Here is a 24858-nt window from a genome sequence, read left to right on the forward strand (position 1 = left end):
AGAATTGTTTCACTGTCCTAAAAGTTCTTTGTACTCTGCCTATCCTTCTTATCTTACCCGTGGCAACCACTGATCCTTTCACTGTCTCCACAGTTTTGCCTTTTCTGAAATGTCATATAGTTGAACTCATACAGTATGTAACCTTTTCATATTGGCTTCTTTCACTTGGTAATACGTGTTTAAGTCTCCTTTATGCCTTTGCATGTGGCTTTGAGCACACACTTTATTTTTAGCACTGAATAATATTCCATTGTATGAAAGATCATCCATTCACCTGTTGAAGGACATCTTGTTTGCTTGCAAGTTTTGGCAATTATGAATAAAGCTGCTACAAATATTGTATGCAGGTTTTTTTGTGTGGGCATGTTTTTAATTCATTTTGGTAAATATCAAGGAATACAATTGCTGGACTGTCTGACAAGAATGTCATACAAACAGCTGTACCATTTTGCATTCCCATCAGCAATGAGTAAGAGTTCCTGTTGCTCCACAAGGACTCATCAACTTTTGGTATTGTCAGTGTTTTGGATTTTGGTCATATTAATAGGTAGGTAGTAGTACCTCGTTTTTGCTTTAATTTATATTTCCCTTAATTGCATATGATGTCGACCATTTCATATGCTTACTTGCCATCTATATATATTCTTTGATGAGGTGTAATTTTCTTTTTACTAGTAGAAAAATGAGATACTTTGTCACCTGTCCTATATAGGAGAGGAAAGAGAAGAATTCACCTTACTCAGGACTACTGCATTGCAAAGCATAGAAGTGCATTTATATCACAGTCTATGTAGCTGGCTTTCACTAGAGTGATGCAGAACACAGCTGGCAAGTCAGGGTGAGGTTGCTGTAATTTTATACATCAAGAACTAGTCTTATTTGATTGCTTTTAATATTTTATGTCTACTTTAAATTCAGGTAAATATGGAGGGAGGAAGGACAGAGGGAGAATAATTAGTTCCATAATATTACAAACCAAAATATTGAATCTACCGCTCATCTTCTTTTTTATCTTGTTCAACAGAAAATGATGCTAAGAAAACAGTGAAGGAGTTGATTCTCTATGAGATTTAGGAAATGTGGAACTGGTCACCCTCTTTTATAATATGGAATGTTAAAAAAAAGTATGTTTAAGTATATTTATTTTGGGGGTCAATTTATGTCATTGTTTTGTGGAATAGTGTGTTTCCTTATGCTGGAAAGTAAAATTTTATTATTATTCGGCTTCTGGGATTTGTTCTAGCTTAACTAATGCTAAGAAATGAGCTTTGTGATGACATTCTTACATCTACTCTAAAAATTGACCTTTGTTATTGTATAGCTCTCATTTTAGGGTTCCACCAGTAATGCAATTTATTTTAAATAGGTATTTACTGAATATTTACAATGTTCCAAGCACTGTAGTAAAGCATAAGGCCTAAGAACTTGCAATCAAGCAAGTTCTATGCTGGAACTTGTAGGGGGTGGGGAAGAGCTAGAGAAATCTCACTGGGCAGAGGTTGATTTTGTAAAGAATGGATATGAGAGAAATATACACATTGAAGTACAGTTTAATCAGCCACCTGCAACTAAGGGGTCTCTTATAAGAAGTTGGAGTTGTCTTGAGTATTAGGAATTCTGAGAAGTAGTGGTTTTTAGTGTCTACTTAGGTAGACGTATAAGATATTTATCAGAAGAATCTATGGGGAAGATACTAGAGCTACCAGAGGCTAAAGATAATTTCAGACCATCCTTTAAAGGTCCAAGGAAGCAATATTGATGGCTTAGAAGGGAGGCTATAGCCCTTTCTGGAGAAACCCAACTTTGACACCATTTATTATACCTAGCTCCATATATGTGGATAAGAAAGGTTTTAAACCAAGTAATTGCACAATTGGTTTTGAAAAACAGCAAGTGGATGCTAGATTAATACATAATCTGAGGTAGAAAGATGTGCGAATTGCCAAGGTCAATAGAGAAATCGCTGGGGAAATGAGAGAGTTGAACAGAGGGTTTATCTAATGCCACAATACGTCCTAGGAAAGGGAAAGAGTAAGAGAAAGGAACTAGGAAGTATTCATGTCTTTGAGATCTCAATCTCAATTCTTTTGGATAAGTAACCAGAAGTGGAATTGCTGAATCATATCATAGTTCTAATTTTAATTCTTTGAAGAACCTCCATCCTGCTTTTTATAGCTGCTACATCATTTTGCTTTTTCAAAAACAGTGCAAAGGAGTTTCAGCTTTTTCATATTCTTACCAACACTTGTCTTTTACTATTTTTTTTATAATAGCCATCTTAACAGGTATGAGGTAATATCTTATTGCAGTTTTGATTTGCATTTTCCTGATGATTAGTTTAATTGGATTTTTTTATATACTTTTGAGACTGTGTTTATTCAAGTCCTTAGGTGATTTTTAAATCAGTTCTTAATGAAAATATTCAACATTATACCTTTATTTACCTCTCAGTGCAGACAATACTGTATGAAATAATTTTGAGAGCAATAGTTTCATTTTATTATTTTCTAAATATTATTTTCCCTCTTGATCTGAGATAAAACTATAGAGATTTTTTTTTCTCATCTACTTTGTCCTCCTGATAGTCATCATATGCATTCTCTTACAACTTTGAGAATTTTCATGCCTTTTGACTGGCTTTCCTATAATTGGTCCAGTTTCGTAAGATTTATCTTCATAGTTATTCTGTATAATAGTGGTTCTCAAAGTGTAGTTCAGGGACCACCTTAGGTTCCTGAAATCTTTTTAAAGGATCTACCATACCAATATAGCTTTTATGATAATACTAAAACAGTGTTTTCCTTTTTGACTCTCATTCTCTCATTACTGTATCATGGAGTTTTTCCAGAGCCTGCATGACATGATACAATAAGAGATTTAATATATCAAAAGATATGAAAATCTGGGTTATCTATTAAGCGAGATACTACATCTATTCTTAAAAATATAGACCAGTCCCACTCTTAACAGTGATATTTTGTAATATAGTTTGGTTTTATAATGTATAATTTCATGAAAATAAAATGGATTTCTTATTGTTATTTTACGTAAATTAATACATACTTTAAACATTTTACACTTTGAATTTCTAATATGGTAAATATTGAACGAATATAATACACATAAACAAAAGATTTTTAGGGATCTCATAATTTTGAAGCAAATAAAGGAATTCTGTGACCAAAAAGTTTGAGAACCTCTGCTAAACATCTCCATCAGATATAATTTTTATCATTTCCTTTTAAATATAACTATATGATGATAAAGTAACACTTAGATTAGGAATGTTTTGGATAAACTTAAAAGTTGACAGTAAAAACCTAAATGTATTTTTACATTTTTTATTTGCTGTGCTCCCATGTGACCATGGTGTAGTTATATATGACTATGAATTTAGAGTACAAAAGTACCCAATATTGAATATGCTGTCTACATAAAAAAGCATTCTTACTCATTAGCTAGAATTCCTGTGCATAATGTAAGTTGCTTCTGAGATTTATTTAGGCATAATATATTTAACAAGTTTCCTCCCCAATATCTTAGTTATAATAGTTCACAACACATATGCCTTTAAATAACTTCACTAATGTTACATTTTTAAAGACAAAATTTTGTCATACATGTCATGGATATGTATGTAGAGACATGAGTAAAAATTTACATGAACAGTTCTATGAGAGAAATAATAAAGAAGGAAGAAAATGCAGTAGTTAGAATTGGGAGTAATCATCCCTAATAGTGACTTAAACAAAACAACTTTTCTCTCACATAAAAATCAAGATATAGACGGTGCATCGCTGGTATAACAACTCTGCATCATAATGTTCTCAGAGTTCTTCACTCCTTTTATCCTGTTGCTCCACTGTACAAGGCCTCTATTTTGCAGGTCATCTCGTGGTCCACAGTAGTTTCACCAGAGCCACTCATTATGCTTTCATTCTAACCAGCCAGAAAGAAGAGGAAATGAAGAAGAGGGCATAACGATTGTGTTTACTTTTGGAAAGTTCCTAGGATCTTCCATGCAACACTCTGCTTATATCTGGTAGGCCACAAATTGGGCATACGGCTACAAGAGGCTAAGAAATATAGTGTCATTCAGACCATCCAAATGCCCAGCTAAAACATGGGTTTCTTTTATTGTAGAATAAGATTGGAATGACTATTTAAGGACAATTTCAAACATTTGCATGTACCCTTTCCAAAACAGAACACGAAGCCTCTACCAAAGGAAGCAAACCTAAAAGCTTATGTCACTATAATAGCAAAAATTCCATCATTTCTCGTGGCAGTAAGTGATGTTTGCTCTCTAATATCTATCATATCTCTCTTCCTCTGTAATAGCATCCCCAAATTTTAGCTGTCTGGATTAATTTGCATTTTGTAGCTTCTCTAGCAATTAAGTATCGCCATGTATATTAGTTTTCTATTACTACAAATTTGGTGGCTTAAAACAAGATACATTTATTCCTTTATAGTTCTAGAAGACTAAAATTGGCTTTACTTGGCTAAATCAAAGTGTTTACATGGCTGATGTTTTTCAAAGTCTCCAGGGCGGAATCTGTTTTCTTGCCTAGTCTAGTTTCTGGAAGCTGCCTATATTCTGTGGCTTATATTCCCTACCTCACATCACCCTAACCTCTTGCTTCTGTCATTTCATCTCTTACATCCTCTCTAATGTCCTGCCTCCCTCTTATAGAGACGCTTATTATTTTATCAGGCACACCACAATAATCAACTCATCTCAACATCCTTAATCACACCTGCAAAGATCTTTTTGCCTACAAAGTATCATGAGTTGAATGTGTCCCTTGAAAATTCATATGTTGAAATTCTAATCTCGTGTGGCTATATTTGGAGATAGGGACTCTAAAGAAGTAATTACTGTTAAATGAGGTCATAAGGATGGGGCCCTGATCTGATAGGATTAAGAATCTCCACCTCCCCCTACCCTATGTGCACACACTCAGGAAAGACTATATCAAGACATAGGGAGAAGACTGTCATCTGCAAGCCAGTAACAGCCCTCATCAGAAGCTGAATCAGCTGGAACCTTTACCTTGGACTTCCAACTTTCAGACCTGTGAGAAAAAAAAAAAAAAAGACTATGTTTTAAACCATTCAGACTATGGTATTTTATGGAAGCCCTACCCAACTAATATATAAGGTGACATTCACAGGGTTCAGGGGATTAGGACATAGATGATTTGGCAGCCCTATTCAGCTCACCATACCATGTCATGAATGGAAATATTTGGCAGATTCTGAAAAATGTCCCCAAAAGACAGTTGGCAATGGATTTTGTCTCTTCTTTCTGCTTTCCTTCATCCTGTGGCTTGGAACTTCATTTTAGACCATGGGAGTGAAAGCCACATATGAGTGGAAACCTGGAAGTATCCTGGATTACAGAAAATTGCAGAGTTTTCATACGAGTCCTGGTCTTCTTACATACAGATATTCATGTGAGATGGAAGTACTCCTATATTGAATAAGTCACTACCTGCAGCTAAACTTAATTCCAATTGTTATACTGGTAGATGTCCAGTCTGCTTCACTAATACAAGATATAACAACTCATAGTCTAGCAACCTATAGCTAAAATATAAAATATTCACCTTCTACATACCAAGCATATAAAGTCGCATAGAAACAGCATATTTATAATAAAACTCTAATTTGGAAAAGGGAATCACAGTTGTTTTTGCCCCCATAGCAGTTACCAAATCAGTCTGATAGGAATAGTAAACACTTTCTTCTCTTGAAATAAACACATCTGGAAAATCTCCTATGTTTTCCCTGTGAAAACATCTTACCTGTTTATTCATATTTATGGCAACATCAGAAGTAGGTATTAGAGAATTTTTTCCTCCTGAGTGTTGGAGTTTCTAATAGATTTAGGGGCCTGTGGGTTGCTATAGAGATTGAAAAACCACAGGTATTTTTAGTACAGACTTTATTTTTTTTGGTAATGCATTTCCTTCAAAAACTTAGTATGCTTCTGATTTATTTGATGTCAGTAGTTTCTGTGGTAAGTAGAAAGTAAGCAGAAAGATCTTGTTTAGACATTGTTTATAACCCTGAAGTTTCTGGTCTTTCACTTACTGATTTTTTTCTCTACTCATTTTCCTGTCTTCCAAATTAATGATAGCGACCATAGGTGAACTTTCTGAAACAATGGGTGTTGGAGGGAAGACAAAATTCTTAATCTCATCTTTCCTGCAGACATTTACACCTTTGTGTGTAAGTCTTAGTTCTACTTTGAAGTCCCCTATTGTAACCGCTTCAATTTGAGGAACAAAGAGGTTGTTTTTTTCATCTACACAAGGCCCTGAATCACTAGAATCTCAGTAAACTTAACCTGCAGACTGCAAAGAATACCTGCCTTATCAAAATTTTTATTCTGTTTCCATCTCTTATTTCAGGTTGGCTGGATATAACCCAGACTTTTTTCTCTCAAAAGACTTAAATAAAAGGTACTAGTAACATCGAACACACAGTCAAATATGGTATTTGTTTGACAATTTCAGTAACAGAACACACTCAGTTAGCATGTAGCCTGCTTTCCAAAGTGAAAATGTTTTGAAGCCATAAAAACAAGGGCCACCAGCTCTTTAGCCTGTAATATCTTTAGTCCTTACCCAATCTCCTTTAATAAGGTAGTGTCAGATGTTTTACATTTCTTTCATCTGTACTATCCCACTTCCAGCTACATATTGCTATCAGTTTAAATTAGATTCAGCTATGTGTAATAAAGATCTAAAATGATACTAATATGTTTCTTCACCTCTCATGTAAAACTCCAAAGGTATACAATCTAGGACTGATATTATGGAACTATTTCACTCAGTACTTAGTGACTGACTCTTTTTGTCTCCTGCTTTTCTGCACATGACCTCCAGTCAAATGGTACCTCATGACCCAAAATGACTGCACTTACTCCACCCATCACATGCACACTCCAGCCATCAAGAAAGAGGAAGAGATAGAAAATAAAGGTGTAAGGGAACTTGTAACTGTGTTTTAAGTAAGGTTTCTAAATGATGCCACACAATATATCTTTAGCCAGATTTTGGTTGTATCCTTACATTCAGCTGCAAGGAAGGCTGAACTATGTAGGCATTATCTTAAGCAGAAATGTGCCCAGACAAAAGTCAGAGATTCTGTTATGAAAATGAAGGAAAACCAATATTGAAGAAAAAATATAAATCTTTGCTGCAGAGTAGCTGTGGAAAGCAATTGTCAAAGCAAATAGGAAATAATCAAGAAGTAAAGAAAGTATTTAATGGAGATACAATGTTATAATAAAATATTATAAAATAAAATAGATACTTTCAACTTGAATTATTAAGACATTTATTTACCTGAGACACTTAAAGCAAAATTAGGTTGCACTGATGTCAAAGATCTTGCAATAGGATGTTTGTTACTTTTTACTAATAAACTTGTATTCTCTATGGATCTTCTTTTCTATTCTGTGAATTTCACTTTTTTTTTCCTCCTTGATGCTTTCTGAAATTTTTTTCACTACTCTTCCAGTTCACTAATTTTCTTTTAGCTATATTTAATCAGTAAATTACAATTTTTTGTTCTTTTCCTGCAGGTATATCAAAATTGCTCATTCTTTATTGGAAAAAAGTAGTCGGAGTAACTCTATAGTCTTTTGTCTGTTCATGTTAATTTGATACCTCAGTGTATCTTGTGTACTGTGTCTTGTGTACTGCTCATTGTATTTGAAATATCAGTTGTGAAAATTTTGGGCCTTAGAATGAAGGTACTTTCCTCCAGATATTGTTTCCATTTTCTACCACTAGAAACTGTGAATCACCACCAATATTTGACCATGTTACAATTTAAACCTTGAGATTTTATGGATTATTCAGATATCATTTTAATTTAGAGTCTGTTTTATTACATGTTTACTTGTATCATGCTGTAGCTGTGTGGGTTTCCAGCTCACTATGAACAGAATCTTCTACTTTGGTGAACATAGGATTGGATTTTTGATTCCTAATTTCCTTGAGCCACCAAAGTTATAGTTTAGTTTCTTCCTGAACTTCAACTATTATCAGAACAAAAGCATCTTTGAGGACTTACTGGGGGATCTTGCCTTCTCTTAAGTTTTGACCTGGTAAGTCCTAGCTTTCTTGATAGCTCTTTCCTAATTTTCAAAACACTTTTAAATTTCTTTTATTTTAATTTATGTATTTACTTATTCTTTTTGAGATAGTGTCTCACTCTGTTGCCCAGGCTGGAGTGAAGTAGCACATTCATGGCTCACTCCAGTCTTGACCTCCTGGACTCAAGCAATCCTTCCACTTCAACCTCTCTAGTAGCTGGGAATACAGGCACACACCCCCACACCCAGCTAAGTTTTATTTTATTATTATTATAATTTTTTTTTTTTTTTTTTTAGAGACAAAGTTGTTGCCCAGGCTGGTCTTGAAATTCTAGGCTCAAGCAGTCCTACATTGGCCTTTCAAAGTGCTGGGATTACAGATGTGAGCCACCATGCCTGGCCTAAATAAATCTTTTATAGGGCTTTTTGAAACTTGAGAATTAGTCCGAATTTAATCCAATTTAAACCTATCCTGGTTATGGATGTCTCTGCTCTCCAAATTTTATTTCCATTACTAAGTATATCTGGTGTAGTCTTCTTTTGACCTGATAATCATTCTCTCATTTTAGCTGTATTTTAAATACTAAATCTGATGCACTTTGTGTTGATTTTATAATTTATTTTTAAGTTTTAAAGTTCCCTGATTTTATAATTTATTTTTAAGTTTTAAAGTTCTCTCATAGTTTTCTTATCTTCCTAGAACTTCCATGAACAGTATATGTTGTACATTACTTCCTAAAATTTGAGGGAATATAAGCCTAATAATTGTCAAGATGTTTTCTTTCTACAGGCAAATTCTAAAAGCATTTCTATCATTAAAAAAAAAAAAAAAAAAACTGTTTTGTAGGTTTTTTCTTCTATTCTGACTAGTCCATCTTGAATCCTGATTTATTGTAATTCTGTAGATGCCACCAAATAATTTATATTTGGATCACCAAAGAGAGAATATGCGTAAGATCCTATTACCAAGTTTAAATGAAAGTTCTGGAAGTGCTATAGCTAGTAATTAATGATAAACATGTTATTTTCTGCATTTTAGTTATTTTGAGCTTGAGTTTTATCAAACAGTAAAAACAATAAAATTTATATTTACTTGGCTTCTTTTTACATTCTTGAGTTACCATTAGAAATACTAAAAAGCGTTATAGTTTTTGAAAATGTGAATCCTAAATTGCCTGAAAAATTTTAATAATTTTCTCACGTCTCTTGCTATTATGTTAATTATTTTTAGTATTTCACATTTTTGACATTTTGTTATAATTTTGACAAACACTACTGAAGCTACATTGCCAACTTTACAATTTATAACAACACTTTTACTGAGATATAATTCACATACCGTAAAATAAAACATTTTTAAGTGTTCACTCCAGTGGTTTTTAGTATATTCACAAGTTTGTTAAACTATCATCACTAATTAAATAAAATTTTCATTACTCCCCAAAAGAAATCCCATACCCATTAGAAATTCTCCCTACAGCTCCTGGGAACATTAACCTATTTTCTGTCTCCGGGAATCTGTCTATTCTTGGCATTTAATATAAGTGGAATCATGCATATCTGTTATTTTATGTCTGGCTGCTTTCACTGAGTATAATGTTTTCAAGAGTCATCCATGTTGAAACACTTTTTTTTTTTGCTGCCCAAATCTCATGTCAACCATGTTGTAACATTTATCAATAATTTGTTTATTTTTATGGCCGAATAATATTCCATTTTATGGATATGCCACATTTTGTTTTTCCATTCATTCATTGAGTTCCTTCTAATTCATGGATATTTTTAATAATGCTACTCTAAACATCCATGTACAAATTTCTGAATGAATATATGCTTTTAGTTTTCTTGGGTATATACCTAACAGTGAAATTACTGGATGATATGGTAGTTCTACACTTGACTTTTTGAGAAATTGCCCAACAGTTTTCCATAGCAGTTGTATCATTTTACATTCACATGATAAATGCATGAGAGTTATAATTTCTCCAAAACCTTATCAATACTTGTTATTTTATGTCTTTATGATTATAACTGTTTACCGGATACAAAGTAATCTCATGGTGGTTTTAATTTGCATTCCCCTGGCAATTGATGATGCCAGCATCTTTTTGTGTATTTATTGTCCCTTTGTATATCTTCTATGGAGAACTTTTTAAATCCTTTGATCATTTTATAATAGGTTATCTTTTTGTTATTGAGTTGTAAGAATTCTTTACATATTCTTGATACAAATCTTTTATCACATATATAATTTGTAAGTTATTTTCTCATTATGTGGGTTGTCTTTTCACTTTCTCAGTGGATTTCTCTTTAAATCCCAGATGCTTTTAATTTTGGTAAACTTCCATTTATATTTTTTTGTTGTTGCCTTTATTTTTTGTGTCATATCTAAGAAACCATTCTTTCAGTTGAGGCCTCAAAGATTTGTTTTCTATGTTTTCTGCTAAGAGTTTATAGTATTAGCAGAATATATATTTTAGCAGAATTATAGTATTAGCAGAATTATAGTATTACCTCTTATATTTAGACCTATAATCTATCATGAGCTAATTTTCATATGGTGTGAGGTTAAAGTTTGACTTTGTTATCTTACATGTAGATATCCAGTTGTCCCAGCATTATTTGTGGAGAAAAATTTCTTATCTCTATTGAATCATCTTGGTCTTGTCAGAATTCAATTGACCATATTCAAGGATTTATTCCTGGATTCTAAGTTCTATTTTATTGATATGTATGTCTGTATATATAATTTTGACATTGAAGAATTTATATTATTTAAAAGGTATGCTACTACTGAAGGACAAAGAAATCTTAAGAATCTTAAATAGTATAGTTTGTTATTGTCTTTTGCTTAGGATTTAAACCTGTTATCCTAAAATATAAGCATTTTATGTTATTATAATAAATTTCAGAAATTCACATGCAAAAAATTCCTTCCATGTGTATGAATGTTGTGTTATTTTCTTTGAAATAATTTATGAAATGTTTGTAATTTTTAGACTCATAATGGATAGAAATCTATGTGGAGAGTTAGTTTCTGAGAGTTGACATATGGAAAGAATATTCAAATACCTGAAATACCTGAGAGACAATTTATGTTTTTGTTTGTTTGTTTATTTTTTGACGGAGTCTCACTCTGTTGCCCAGGCTGGAGTTCAGTGGGGCAATCTCGGCTCACTGCAACTTCCACCTCCTGGGTTCAAGCGATTCTTCTGCCTCAGCCTCCCAAGTAGCTGGGACTACAGGCACCTGCCATCACACCCAGCTAATTTTTGTATTTTTAGTAAAGACAGGGTTTCACCATATTGGCCAGGCTGGTCTCGAATTCCTGACCTCGTGATCCACCCGCCTCAGCCTCACAAAGTGCTGAGATTACAGCTGTGAGCCAGAGCCCCTGGCCTGATGATTTTTTTTACCTATAGAAATACTGATTTATCCCACTGTTAGGCCACGTAGTATAATGCAAATATGATGGTCTTTATAATTAAAAAATCATATTTGCTCATATACTTAAAGGTCAATAGATATATACTCACACAAATTTATAGATATAAGTATCAATACAGATATCAACACAGATTGTTTTTACATGAGTACTAAAGCTTAGGTAAAAATCTCACATTCTATGCTCTTAGGTACTTTTTTTACCTCAACCTGCGATGGGATAATTAAAAAGGGTGGACTTTTTTTTTTTTCTTTTTTTTATGAAATAGCGTTTTAGATGAGGTAATAGAAGAACACAGATGAAATAGAGACCAATACATGTATGTAATTAAGCACCAACTCTGTGGTGAATCTTTGAAAAAAATGAAAGCGAAAAAGTTAAAAAAAAAAAGATAAAATTTTAAATAGTACTATTCAAAGGAACAGATGAAGGAAAATGCTAACTAAGAAAACTATATGGTCAAAGCTGTGGAAGTGAGAAGTAGCTTGGCAAATGTGTTAATGGAAGGTAAATTATCTTAAACATAGAGATGTATGAGACAAAATGTGGAAACAAGTGGATAGGGCTGTTAATGAGCATTTTAATTTCACGTGAGCACTCAAAATGATTATTTGGCAATAGAAAGTCTATCTCTATATATTTTAATACCATATGCACAGTTATATGCATAATATTTATCAAAATACTTGGAGTAAACAAGTTACATTTATTTAATCTTTCGTATAAGCAATCAAATGTAGGATGCTATTTAATTGTAATTAAGATATGAAGGAAAGAGTAAAGAGTAAACTCTTACACCTATCAGTCTAAAGTTTGTAGGTGGTGAAATGTTACAGACAACAAGAAAGTGTAGAAAAATTTCTGGAGTATAGATAAAAGAGTATACTAGGATTATAGATTACAGTAGTTTATGGGTGTTTTGGCTTACCGTTTTATTGTTTTTTTGTTGTCTCTTCACCATTTTTGTTATTCTTTTGTCCATTATTCCTTGTTTGCCTCATGTTTTCCTAACGTAAATTTAAGTATTCTTTACTCTTTCACATCTGCCTAACTCATGTTCCCAGTTTCTTTAAGATGCTTTCCAGCGAGCTCAATTTTTCATAACTTCTAGAGCTTTTAGCCTATTACTCGTATTAAAACTTAAACATATACTTTATCTTTAGATTCACAGGTGATATTAATTAAAACACAGTAGGTTGAACTAAGGAAGAATTTGGACTGAGCTAGTATGACAGTACAGGAGACAGAATGGTTATAGCACTAGGAATTAGAAAAGGAGAGTCAGTCTGGTATCCAGCGAGTACTGTAAGCTCTATTTGTTGTCCACACGGCAAGAAACAGTTGAGCAACTGGCATGAAATATTTAGCAACATTGAAATTGGACCAGGTTAAGATTAAAAGTTGATTAATGGAATCTGTCATCAGGTATCAAATCCCAGACACCATGCTGAAGTATTGTCTTAAGAAGAAAACTTGGACTAAAGACTGGATTGCTAGATTAGAGGCTTGGGAAATGGCTCAAGGCAGATATCAGGTTTGAAGAAACTGGGAAACATTACAAAGGCAGAAAGGGGTGATGAAGTCTCAAAATGAGGTAAAAACCTAACTACCAGCATTATATGTTAGGCTGTTCACAAAGTTAAATTTACAAAGAGTTCCAAATTTTGGTCTGAAGAGACTTAAATAGCTCCTGTCACAAGTACTAGAACTGGAAAGAGAGTGGGGTCTGTGTTGATTTAGTAGCTCCAAAGGATGAAGAGGGTGATTATAGAGATGGAGCATTATTTCTACCAGCAGTTTTTTTCTACAAGCAAACCATGGCTACATAGTGTGAGAGATTCCATTGTTAGAATTGTGTGTTAGAATTAACTGTTTGATCTTAGTGCCTATGAATCAATCAGGCATTTATTTAGAGCAAAGTCTTCTTTTTTATAGATAGGTCTGACATTAAAAAGCGTCACTATATGTCCTTCTCCACTTCACCTCCATTCCGGCACACTGCCTTCGTTCTACAATTATGCTATCTTAAAGTAGGCACTAAAAAGCCTTGGTTCATTTGCTTTAAGTTAAATTCTGGGCTCCTAGGCTAAAACCTCCTTCCTGGCAACTCCTTCAATTTATTTAAGAATAATTTATTCCAAGATTGTACCTCTTTATCTTTTCCCTCTTCACTTCAACTTGCAATGGTAAATAAAATAATACAGTCTCTGATGTCATCCAGAACAAAGATTCACTCTCTTTTAGTAAAGTTCACATTTAGTATTAGAGGAAATTAGTCTCTCTGATTGGTTATTCAGGTTTAATTTGTGTATGTCTCTATTTAAATTTATTTATATTCTACCTCCTTTTAAGGTGACTATTCTATTTGAATGTTTTTACACTAAGAATATTAGCCATTTTATGGCAGGTTGCGTTTTATTTGTTTTTGCCACCCTGTACCTAGCACAGTGATACGAACATAGCATGCACTCAAAAAATATTTATTTATTTATTTAAAATAGTATCTGTTGCCTTTAAAATATCTGTTGCATTTAAAAAGTATTTAAAATATCTGTTGCATTTAAAATATCTGTTGCATTTAAAAAGTATAATCCAAATTCTATTTATATTGTTTTGTGTTACAACTTACAAATCACATAATCATTTCCATATATTTTGTGAAAACATTATTCTACTGCCCTGCTATAAAATAATAGCTAACAGAATCTGCTTATCATTGTGATATCTGTAGGTGGGTGGGAAGATTGAAGGGAATCATTTAAAGAAAATACATTAAAATTATAAGATGCAAGTCAAAGAATAAAGCATAAAGTTATGAGCTATAGAAATAAAACCGATATTCTTGACAGTCCTGTTATACTAGAACTTGGAATACCCTTCAAAGATAGATAAAGTAAGGGGGTTACCAGTACTGTGGTCATTATAATAAAATTCATTATTCTGGAAATTCTATAGGCTGATGATATTAACAGACCAAAAATAAATCACATAGATAAATTAATGAATGGTAGATTCTTAAGGATTATTAAAGAAAATTAAAATGTTTTGGTGGATAAACAACTTTAATAGCATGTTTCTTTTTACTACTATTAGAGGTAAAATATTTGCTATATAGGACAATTAGTCTGCCTCAGTATGCCAAGTCATTTTCCACTTAATTCTTAGAATTCTGATATAATCTTGAAAATACTACTGCAGAGACAGCATTGGAGTTTTACATAAGATCTGCACTTTTTGTCTTTCTGTGGGAAATAAATATATATTCTCAACTGCTAAGTATTTGTCAGAAATGCATACGCTTATTTCACAAGAAAAATATTCGTGGACAGTAGAGATAGAAGAAAATAATTAAAAAGTGTGCCTTTCCTTTTGAATTTTAACTGTTGAGCTCATTGAAATGTGAAAATTCACATGTTTAGGTTTCTTGCTATCATTTGGAGGGCCATGATTATTAGAATTCATGAGCACCTAAAAGCAAATCTTGAGCGCACTGTCCTCCAGGCAAAATGTAATGTTTGCTGATTATTGTTAACTAGTGGTACACCTCAAGAGTTTAACTATTTTTTTCCATCTTTAAACTTTATTACTGTATTTTTCTTCAGGATAAAAAAAAATTATGGGTCAATTTTCACTGAAGTGGGCTGGATGTGTGTATTCATCTCTCATCAGTGCCAAAAGGAATTATGCACATCATTCATTGGACAACAGGATGAAAACTTGTCTCTGATTGGACACTAGGGATATCAGCTGTACACACAAGATAAGTGTAAAGTTGAAAAGAGAAATACACTTAGTAATTCACTCAAGCTAACATTTATTAACAATTTAAACTTGCATTAAAATGTTCATGATATTATTTCCTTCCCCATATAAGAAAGCTAATGTTACAATTCTTAAATTGAATGAAACATATCATCATAAAAATTTTTTTGCAGAGACTGCTAATGCAAAACTTTTAAGCTGTTCATCCTTTTCTAATGAAAAAGATAATAAGATCAATAAAAGCACCATTCTTTACCACTTACTTAGAATGAATTTTTATTTATTCAGTGTAAGAGAGATTGGCTGTTTCAATGTATTTCAATATTGGTCTAAGCTTTAAATGACAAAGATTTGTGTTTTATGACTTATCCGTACATAAACAGCACTGAATTTTCTCGAAACTTATTTAGGCAGCATGACTTGGAATGAAAATATTAACTATTGAATCACACTGACCTCTCTGGTCTACTTAAGATAGTTTTTTAGATACTCCATATAAGCATGGGTTTTGCTGACAAAATTCACCTACAAAGCCCAGAGAGACTCGTAGTCACTTGCAGGCATGTCTTTATATTAAGGCCTTTAAAAAATATACAAGATTCTGACAACACTTGCCTTAATTGCTTAAGAACTTAAAATAGGCCTGTTTGTAGAAATAGCTTGCCAAGTACAGTTTTGAGTCACCTTATCCAGTCCCTGGAATATTGGAGTCTTGTAAATAATTAACATTGGGGCAGTGGCTGAAATATTTTTGATCAGAGCAGTAGGCATAATGTTGTTAAGGAAGCTGTGCTGAATACAATGTGAAGTGAAACAGACTAAGATTTGTATTGAGGCTGTAGAATTTTCAGGATGCCTATCTTGGGTGAGTGATAGCAGTTTACTGAGTCTCAGTAGATATATATGTACATACATACGCACGTGTGTGTGCGTGTGTGTGTGTGTGTTTATTCTCTGCCTTGTTATATAGTCCATCATTTGATAAAAAGAGTCCCTGAAGTTTTAGAGATAGATGTGGCATTTGGCAGAGAAGAAACATAATTATACTGCATTTGAAACAGTCATTTTAGGCTTCAGTATTGTAATAAAACTTACGTGAAGTAACACTTAAGAAATATTCTGATAGGGCTAAAACCTCAATTTTAGAATATATTATTCAAGTAATTGTTATTGAGTCAATTTCATAATTTATCAATAAGTGTTTGTAAAGTATATGCACATAGACTGTAATATGCCTTACTTTAGAAATATGATTATATATAGCTACTTTGCTAATATGAGACATTTTTCTCATGAAAAAATATAAATCCTTCCTCAGATTCAAACTCCAACTTAAAACATATAAATTCTAAATTGCTGGATTACTTAAGCTGTTTAGGTAAAATAAGATCAAACTAATCAGTAATAAAATATTGACAAGTCCCCATTTGTGTTTTTTCTAAATCTTTCATAAATATAGACATTGTTCAAATATAATTAGAAAAATGGACTCTTGAGCTATGTATTTTATTGTTAAGAAAAAAGAATTTCCCCCTTGAAAACTGTTTTTTTGCCTATCATTAAATTTTATATGACCCTATGAACTTTTCAGAATTGTAAATTACTTAAGCAGTATAAACTCATATTATTTATATACGTGTGTCTCTTTCCTTTAAAATGATTACAAATTGAAAATATTATCATAACTAATTGACCTAAAACATGAGGTGTAATAAAATGCAGATCTGGTGCGAGCAGGATGGCCAAATAGGAACAGCTCCAGCCTGCAGCTCCCAGCCCAAGCGACACAGAAGACGGGTGATTTCTGCATTTTCAACTGAGGTACCAGGTTCATCTCACTGGGGAGTGCCAGACAATCGGTGCTGGTCAGCTGGTGCAGCCTGACCAGCGAGAGCTGAAGCAGGGCGAGGCATTGCCTCACCTGGGAAGCACAAGGGGGAAGGGAATCCCTTTAGAAACTGAGATACACAACACTTGGAAAATCGGGTAACCCCCACCCTAATACTGCGCTTTACCAAGGGTCTAAGCAAATGGCACACCAGGAGATTATATCCCACAGCTGGCTGGGAGGGTCCCACGCCCACGGAGCCTCCCTCATTGCTAGCACAGCAGTCTGAGATCTAACTGCAAGGCAGCAGTGAGGCTGGGGAAGGGGCACCCACCATTGTTGAGACTTAAGTAGGTAAACAAAGTAGGAAGCTTGAACTGGGTGGAGCCCACCGCAGCTCAAGGAGGCCTGCCTGTCTCTGTAGACTCTACCTCTGGGACAGGGCATAGCAAAAATAAAATCAGCAGAAACCTCTGCAGATGTTAATACCCTGTCTGACAGCTTTGAAGGGAGCAGTGGATCTCCCAGCACAGAGGTTGAGATCTGAGAACGGACAGTCTGCCTGCTCAAGTGGGTCCCTGACCCCTGAGTAGCCTAACTGGGGGACATCTTCCCCACTAGGTGCAGACCGGCACCTCACAGCTCACACGGCAGGGTACACCCCTGAGACGAAGCTTCCAGAGCAAGAATCAGACAGCAGCACTCGCTGTACAGCAATATTCTATCTTCTACAGCCTCCGCTGCTGATACCCAGGCAAACAGGGTCTGGAGTGGACCTCAAGCAATCTCCAACAGACCTACAGCTGAGGGTCCTGACTGTTAGAAGGAAAACTAGCAAACAGAAAGGACACCCACACCAAAACCCCATCAGTACGTCACCAGCATCAAAGACCAAAGGCAGATAAAACCACAAAGATGGGGAAAAAGCAAGGCAGAAAAGCTGGAAATTCAAAAAATTCAAAAAATCAGAGCGCATCTCCCCCTCCAAAGGAGCACAGCTCATCGCCAGCAACGGATCAAAGCTGGGCGGAGAATGACTTTGATGAGTTGAGAGAAGAAGGCTTCAGTTGATCAAACTTCTCAGAGCTAAAGGAGGAACTACATACCCAGCGTAAAGAAACTAAAGATCTTGAAAAAAGAATGGAAGACTCTATAACTAGAATAATCAATGCAGAGAAGGCCATAAACGAACTGACAGAATAAAAACCATGACACGAGAAATATGTGACAAATGCACAAGCTTCAGTAACCGACTCGATCAACTGGAAGAAAGAGTATCAGCTATTGAAGATCAAATGAATGAAATGAAGTGAGAAGAGAAGTCTAGAGAAAAAAAAGGAAAAAGAAATGAACAAAGCCTCCAAGAAATATGGGATTATGTGAAAAGACCAAATCTACGTCTGATTGGTGTGCCTGAAAGTGAGGGAGAAAATAGAACCAAGTTGGGAAACATTCTTTAGGATATCATCCGGGAGAACTTCCCCAACCTAGTAAGGCAGGCCAACATTCAAATTCAGGAAATAAAGAACGCCACAAAGATACTCCTCAAGAAGAGCAACTCCAAGACACATAATTGTCAGATTCACCAAAGCTGAAATGAAGGAAAAAATCTTAAGGGCAACCAGAGAGAAAGGTCGGGTTACCCACAAAGGGAAGCCGATCAGACTAATAGCAGATCTCTCAGCAGAAACTCTACAAGCCAGAAGAGAGTGGGGGCCAATATTCAACATTCTTAAAGAAAAGAATTTTCAACCCAGAATTTCATATCCAGCCAAACTAAGTTTCATCAGTGAAGGAGAAATAAAATCCTTTACAGACAAACAAATGCTTACAGATTTTGTCACCACCAGGCCTGCCCTACAAGAGATCCTGAAGGAAGCGCTAAACATGGAAAGGAAAAACCAGTAGCAGCCATTGCAAAAACATGCCAAAATGTAAAGACCATCAATGCTAGGAAGAAGCTGCATCAACTAACAAGCAAAATAACCAGCTAATATCACAATGACAGGATCAAGTTCACACATAACAATATTAACCTTAAATGTAAATGGACTAAATGATCCAATTAAAAGACACACACTGGCAAATTGGATAAAGAGTCAAGACCCATCAGTTTGCTGTATTCAGGAGACCCATCTCACATGCAGACATACACATAGGCTCAAAATAAAGGGATGGAGGAAGATCTGCCAAGCACATGGAGAACAAAAAAAAAACCCGGGGTTGCAATCCTAGTCTCTGATAAAACAGACTTTAAACCATCAAAGACCAAAAGAGACAAGGCCATTACAAAATGATAAAAGGATCAATTCAACAGGAAGAACTAACTATCCTCAATATATATGTGCCCAATACAGGAGCACCCAGATTCATAAAGCAAGTCCTTAGAGACTTACAAAGACACTTAGACTCCCATACAATAATAATGGGAGACTTAAACACCACATTGTCAACATTAGACAGATCAATGGGACAGAAAGTTAACAAGAATATCCAGGAATTGAACTCAACTCTGCACCAAGCAGACCTAATAGACATCTACAGAAGTCTCCACCCCAAATCAACAGAATATACATTCTTCTCAGCACCACATTGCACTTATTCCAAAATTGACCACATAGTTGGAAGTAAAGCACTCCTCAGCAAATGTAAAAGAACAGAAATTATAACAAACTGTCTCTCAGACCACAGTGCAATCAAACTAGAACTCAGGACTAAGAAAATCAATCAAAACTGCTCAACTACATGGAAACTTAACAACCTGCACCTGAATGACATTGGGTACACAACAAAATGAAGGCAGAAATAAAGATGTTCTTTGAAACCAATGAGAACAAAGATACAACACACCAGAATCTCTAGGACACATTTAAAGCAGTGTGTAGAGGGAAATTTATAACACTAAATTCCCACAAGAGAAGCAGAGAAGATCTAAAATTGACACCCTAACATCACAATTAAAAAAACTAGAGAAGCAAGAGCAAACACATTAAAAAGCTAGCAGAAGGCAAGAAATAACTAAGATCAGAGCAGAACTGAAGGAGGCAGAGACACAAAAAACCCTCCAAAAAATCAATGAATCCAGGAGCTGGTTTTTTGAAAAGATCAACAAAATTGATAGGCTGCTAGCAAGACTAATAAAGAAGAAAAGAGAGAAGGATCAAATAGATGCAATAAAAAATTATATAGGGGATATCACCACCGACACTACAGAAATACAAACTACCATCAGAGAATACTATAAACACCTCTACGCAAATAAACTAGAAAACCTAGAAGAAATGGATCATTTCCTGGACACTTACACTCTTCCAAGACTAAACCAGGAAGAAGTTGAATCCCTGAATAGACCAATAGCAGGCTCTGAAATTCAGGCAATAATTAGTAGCCTACCAACCAAAAAAAGTCCAGGACCAGATGGATTCATAGCTGAATTCTACTGGAGGTACAAGGAGGAGCTGGTACCATTCCTTCTGAAACTATTGCAATGAATAGAAAAAGAGGGAATCCTCCCTAACTCATTTTATGAGGCCAACATCATTCTGATACCAAAGCCTGGCAGAGACACAACAAAAAAAGAGAATTTTAGACCAATATCCCTGATGAACATCGATGCAAAAATCCTCAGTAAAATACTGGCAAACCGAATCCAGCAGCACATCAAAAAGCTTATCCACCATGATCAAGTGGGCTTCATCCCTGGGATGCAAGGCTGGTTCAACATACACAAATCAATAAACGTAGTCCAGCATATAAACAGAACCAAAGACAAGAACCACATGATTATCTAAATAGATGCAGAAAAGGCCTTTGACAAAATTCAACAGCCCTTCATGCTAAAAATGCTCAATAAATTCGGTATTGATGGAATGTATCTCAAAATAATAAGAGCTATTTATGACAAACCCACAGCCAATATCATACTGAATGGGCAAAAACTGGAAGCATTCCCTTCGAAAACTGGCACAAGTCAGGGATGCCCTCTCTCACCATTCCTATTCAACATAGTGTTGGAAGTTCTGGCTAGGGCAATCAGGCAAGAGAAAGAAATCAAGGGTATTCAGTTAGGAAAAGAAGACGTCAAATTGTCCCTGTTTGCAGATGACAAGATTGTATATTTAGAAAACCCCATCATCTCAGCCCAAAATCTCCTTAAGCTGATAAGAAACTTCAGCAAAGTCTCAGGATACAAAATTAATGTGCAAAAATCACAAACATTCTTATACACCAGTAACAGACAAACAGAGAGCCAAATCAGGAATGAACTTCCATTCACAATTGCTTCAAAGAGAATAAAATACCTAGGAATCCAAATTACAAGGGATGTAAAGGACCTCTTCAAGGAGAGCTACAAACCATTGCTCAGTGAAATAAAAGAGGACACAAACAAATGGAAGAACATACCATGCTCATGGATAGGAAGAATCAATATCATGAAAATGACCATACTGCCCAAGGTAATCTATAGACTCAATGCCATCCCCATTAAGCTACCAATGACTTTCTTCACAGAATTGGAAGAAACTACTTTAAAGTTCATGTGGAACCAAAAAAGACCCCACATTGCCAAGACAATCCTAAGTCAAAAGAACAAAGCTGGAGGCATCACGCTACCTGACTTCAAACTGTACTAAAAGGCTACATTAACCAAAACGCATGGTACTGATACCAAAACAGACATATAGACCAATGGAACAGAACAGAGCCCTCAGAAATAATACCACACATCTACAGCCATCTGATCTTTGACAAACCTGAGAAAAACAAGAAATGGGGAAAGGATTCCCTATTTAATAAATGGTGCTGGGAAAATTGGCTAGCCATAAGTAGAAAGCTGAAACTGGATCCTTTCCTTATTCCTCATACAAAAATTAATTCAAGATGGATTAGAGACTTAAATGTTAGACCTAATACCATAAAATCCCGAGAAGAAAACCTAGGTAATACCATTCAGGGCATAGGCATGGGCAAGGACTTCATGTCTAAAACACCAAAAGCAACAGCAACAAAAGCCATTATTGACAAATGGAATCTAATTAAACTAAGGAGCTTCTGCACAGCAAAAGAAACTACCATCAGAGTGAACAGGCAACCTACAGAATGGGAGAAAATTTTTGCAATCTACTCATCTGACAAAGGGCTAGTATCCAGAACCTACAAAAACTCAAACAAATTTATGAGAAAAAAACAACCCCATCAAAAAGTGGGCAAAGGATATGAATAGACATTTCTCAAAAGAAGACATGCATACAGCCAACAGGAACATGAAAAAATGCTCGTCATCACTGGCCATCAGAGAAATGCAAATCAAAACCACAATGAGATACCATCTCACACCAGTTAGAATGGCGATCATTAAAAAGTCAGGAAACAACAGGTGCTGGAGAGGATGTGGAGAAATAGGAACATTTTTACACTGTTGGTGGGATTGTAAACTGGTTCAACCATTGTGGAAAACAGTATGGCAATTCTTCAAGGATCTAGAACTAGAAATACCATATGACCCAGCCATCCCATTACTGGGTATATACCCAAAGGATTATAAATCATGCTGCTATAAAGACACATGCACACATATGTTTATTGCAGCACTAGTCACAATTTCAATGACTTGGAATCAACCCAAATGTCCATCAGTGACAGACTGGATTAAGACAATGTGGCATATATACACCATGGCATACTATGCAGCCATAAAAAAGGATGAGCTCGTGTCCTTTGTAGGGACATGGATGCAGCTGGAAACCATCATTCTCAGCAAACTATTGCAAGAACAGAAAACCAAACACCGCATGTTCTCACTCATAGGTGGGAATTGAACAATGAGATCACTTGGACTCTGGAAGGGGAACATCATACACTGGGGCCTATTATGGGGAGGGGGCAGGGGGGAGGGATGGCATTCGGAGTTATACCTGATGTAAATGACGAGTTGATGGGTGCAGCACACCAACATGGCACAAGTATACATATGTAACAAACCTGCACGTTGTGCACATGTACCCTAGAAGTATAATAAAAAAAAAAAAAAAATGCAGATCTTTGTCGGGAGCTTAAGAATTTAGCTTATGCTTTCTACTATCTTTTTCTAACTTTCAATGCTTTTTTTCTTGTTTTCACATCTACATAGGGAAATAATCAGTAAATTATGAAATATTTTTAAAAAGACAATTTAAATATTTACTAATAATAACTTTATGCCTATGTCTAGTATTGTGCCATGGATATAGCTGGCATTCAATACATAGTTGTTGAATAAACTAATCAAATTTATCATCTTTTTTTGTTACTTGTGACTTGATAATACAACGGATTGAAGAATACATACAAAGTGGTGCAGAAATATCAAGATAAGTAAACCACAACCCCAGTCCTCAGAGAGAGTAATTTTTACTATGGGTGAGCAATGGACATAACTATGATATAAAGTAGAATGCAACAAATGCTTTGAAGGTTATAAACAATGATATTATTTAAGGAAGAGCTATATTCTGTTTAAAATGAGATCTTTAAAGATATAGAATTATTTTTAATCATTACTAATAATATGTTAGCTACCAGATAATGTAATCCATGTACTAGAAAAATTGGGTTGTGAATAGAATTTTACTGAAATGTAAATAAAAATTAATCAAATACATTTTTGGAGAGATTTTCAAATAAAATGAAAACTGCATACTCTAAAATTTCCCCATGTCCTTTCTTTTACTTATTCTACCTAGTGTCAATTATTACAATACACAAACTAGCATTGTTTTTTCCTTAATTTGAAGCTATAGCCTGCTCTAAAATCTCATGGAAGTTTGCAACGTCTCTTTTTTCCTCAGTTCTACAAAGGTTGCTACCAGGTATCCACTGTAGTGTAGCTAAGAGTAGGCATCATTAATATACACATTGGTGCCTCCAATCTTCATAATGGCAGACCTTAGACTATTAGACAGTTCTTGAACTAAGGGAACATAACCTTTGTATTATCTTTTTTGTCATGTGTTCTTAAACTGGACACTTGCAGCATAATATATTCAGGTGCCCCATTTCTCGGCTACTTTGTGTATGGAAGAGAAATGTCACATTTATTTTATTTATACAATATGTTTCCTGTGTTTATCCAGGCCATTCTTTTTGGATTCTCTCCCATGTATCAAGGGTATTCTCATTTCTAGTTCACTCTCTTAAGATAAAGTAAGATTGGTATCAAATGCAGGGTAGTAGCAATTTTTCAAACAGCAGTTAAACCTGCCAGTCACTTAAAGGGGTTATCTTTTTTAAGTAACTTTTTAGAGTTACTTTTTAGTAACTATTTCTGGTAAAACTTCCTGTTAAACCATTTGAACCATGCCCCTTTCTCCATGGTTTTTCTTGTTAACCAGTACTTATTATTGAAAGCAGAGTCCAAGTGCTACTCGATAGTTCACCCACTTTGAGGACAACCCTATTTACTTTCCATACATGGATTGCTGTACACATTAACCTCCCCCTAAGGTGAAGGCTTTGCTTACTACGTTAATGAGAGGCTGTGCTGCCAAACACTAGAGCTAACAATTTTCATTCAAACAAATAAGGGTGACTCTTTCTGTTTGTGTTTTAGTATAATCTCTTTGCATATTATCTGGAAAAGGTAAGATCTGGATTAGCACTCTGATTTGTATCATTCAAAATGTGAAAACAAAATTACAATTTTATAGAGCTCTAACTAGGCTACTTTGGGAA

At 34.8% G+C, this 24858-nt stretch overlaps 1 protein-coding gene across 2 annotated transcripts in view; it reads left to right on the forward strand.

Moving 5' to 3' along the window:
- Positions 1-24858, forward strand: part of LRRIQ3 (leucine rich repeats and IQ motif containing 3) — a 170200-nt gene that overhangs the window by 89175 nt on the left and 56167 nt on the right. Inside the window, exon 6 of one of the 2 annotated variants that reach the window (XM_074003803.1) lies at positions 15161-16951. The exons of the other annotated variant lie outside the window; for it this stretch is intronic. Within the exon in view, the coding sequence (XP_073859904.1) occupies positions 15161-15193 (33 nt within the window). The 3' untranslated portion in view covers positions 15194-16951. Of the gene's footprint in view, positions 1-15160; positions 16952-24858 lie in introns of those variants that run through there. 2 annotated transcript variants of the gene reach the window in all.

Source organism: Macaca fascicularis, chromosome 1, assembly GCF_037993035.2.
Source record: "Macaca fascicularis isolate 582-1 chromosome 1, T2T-MFA8v1.1".
NCBI classification, from domain to species: domain Eukaryota; kingdom Metazoa; phylum Chordata; class Mammalia; order Primates; family Cercopithecidae; genus Macaca; species Macaca fascicularis.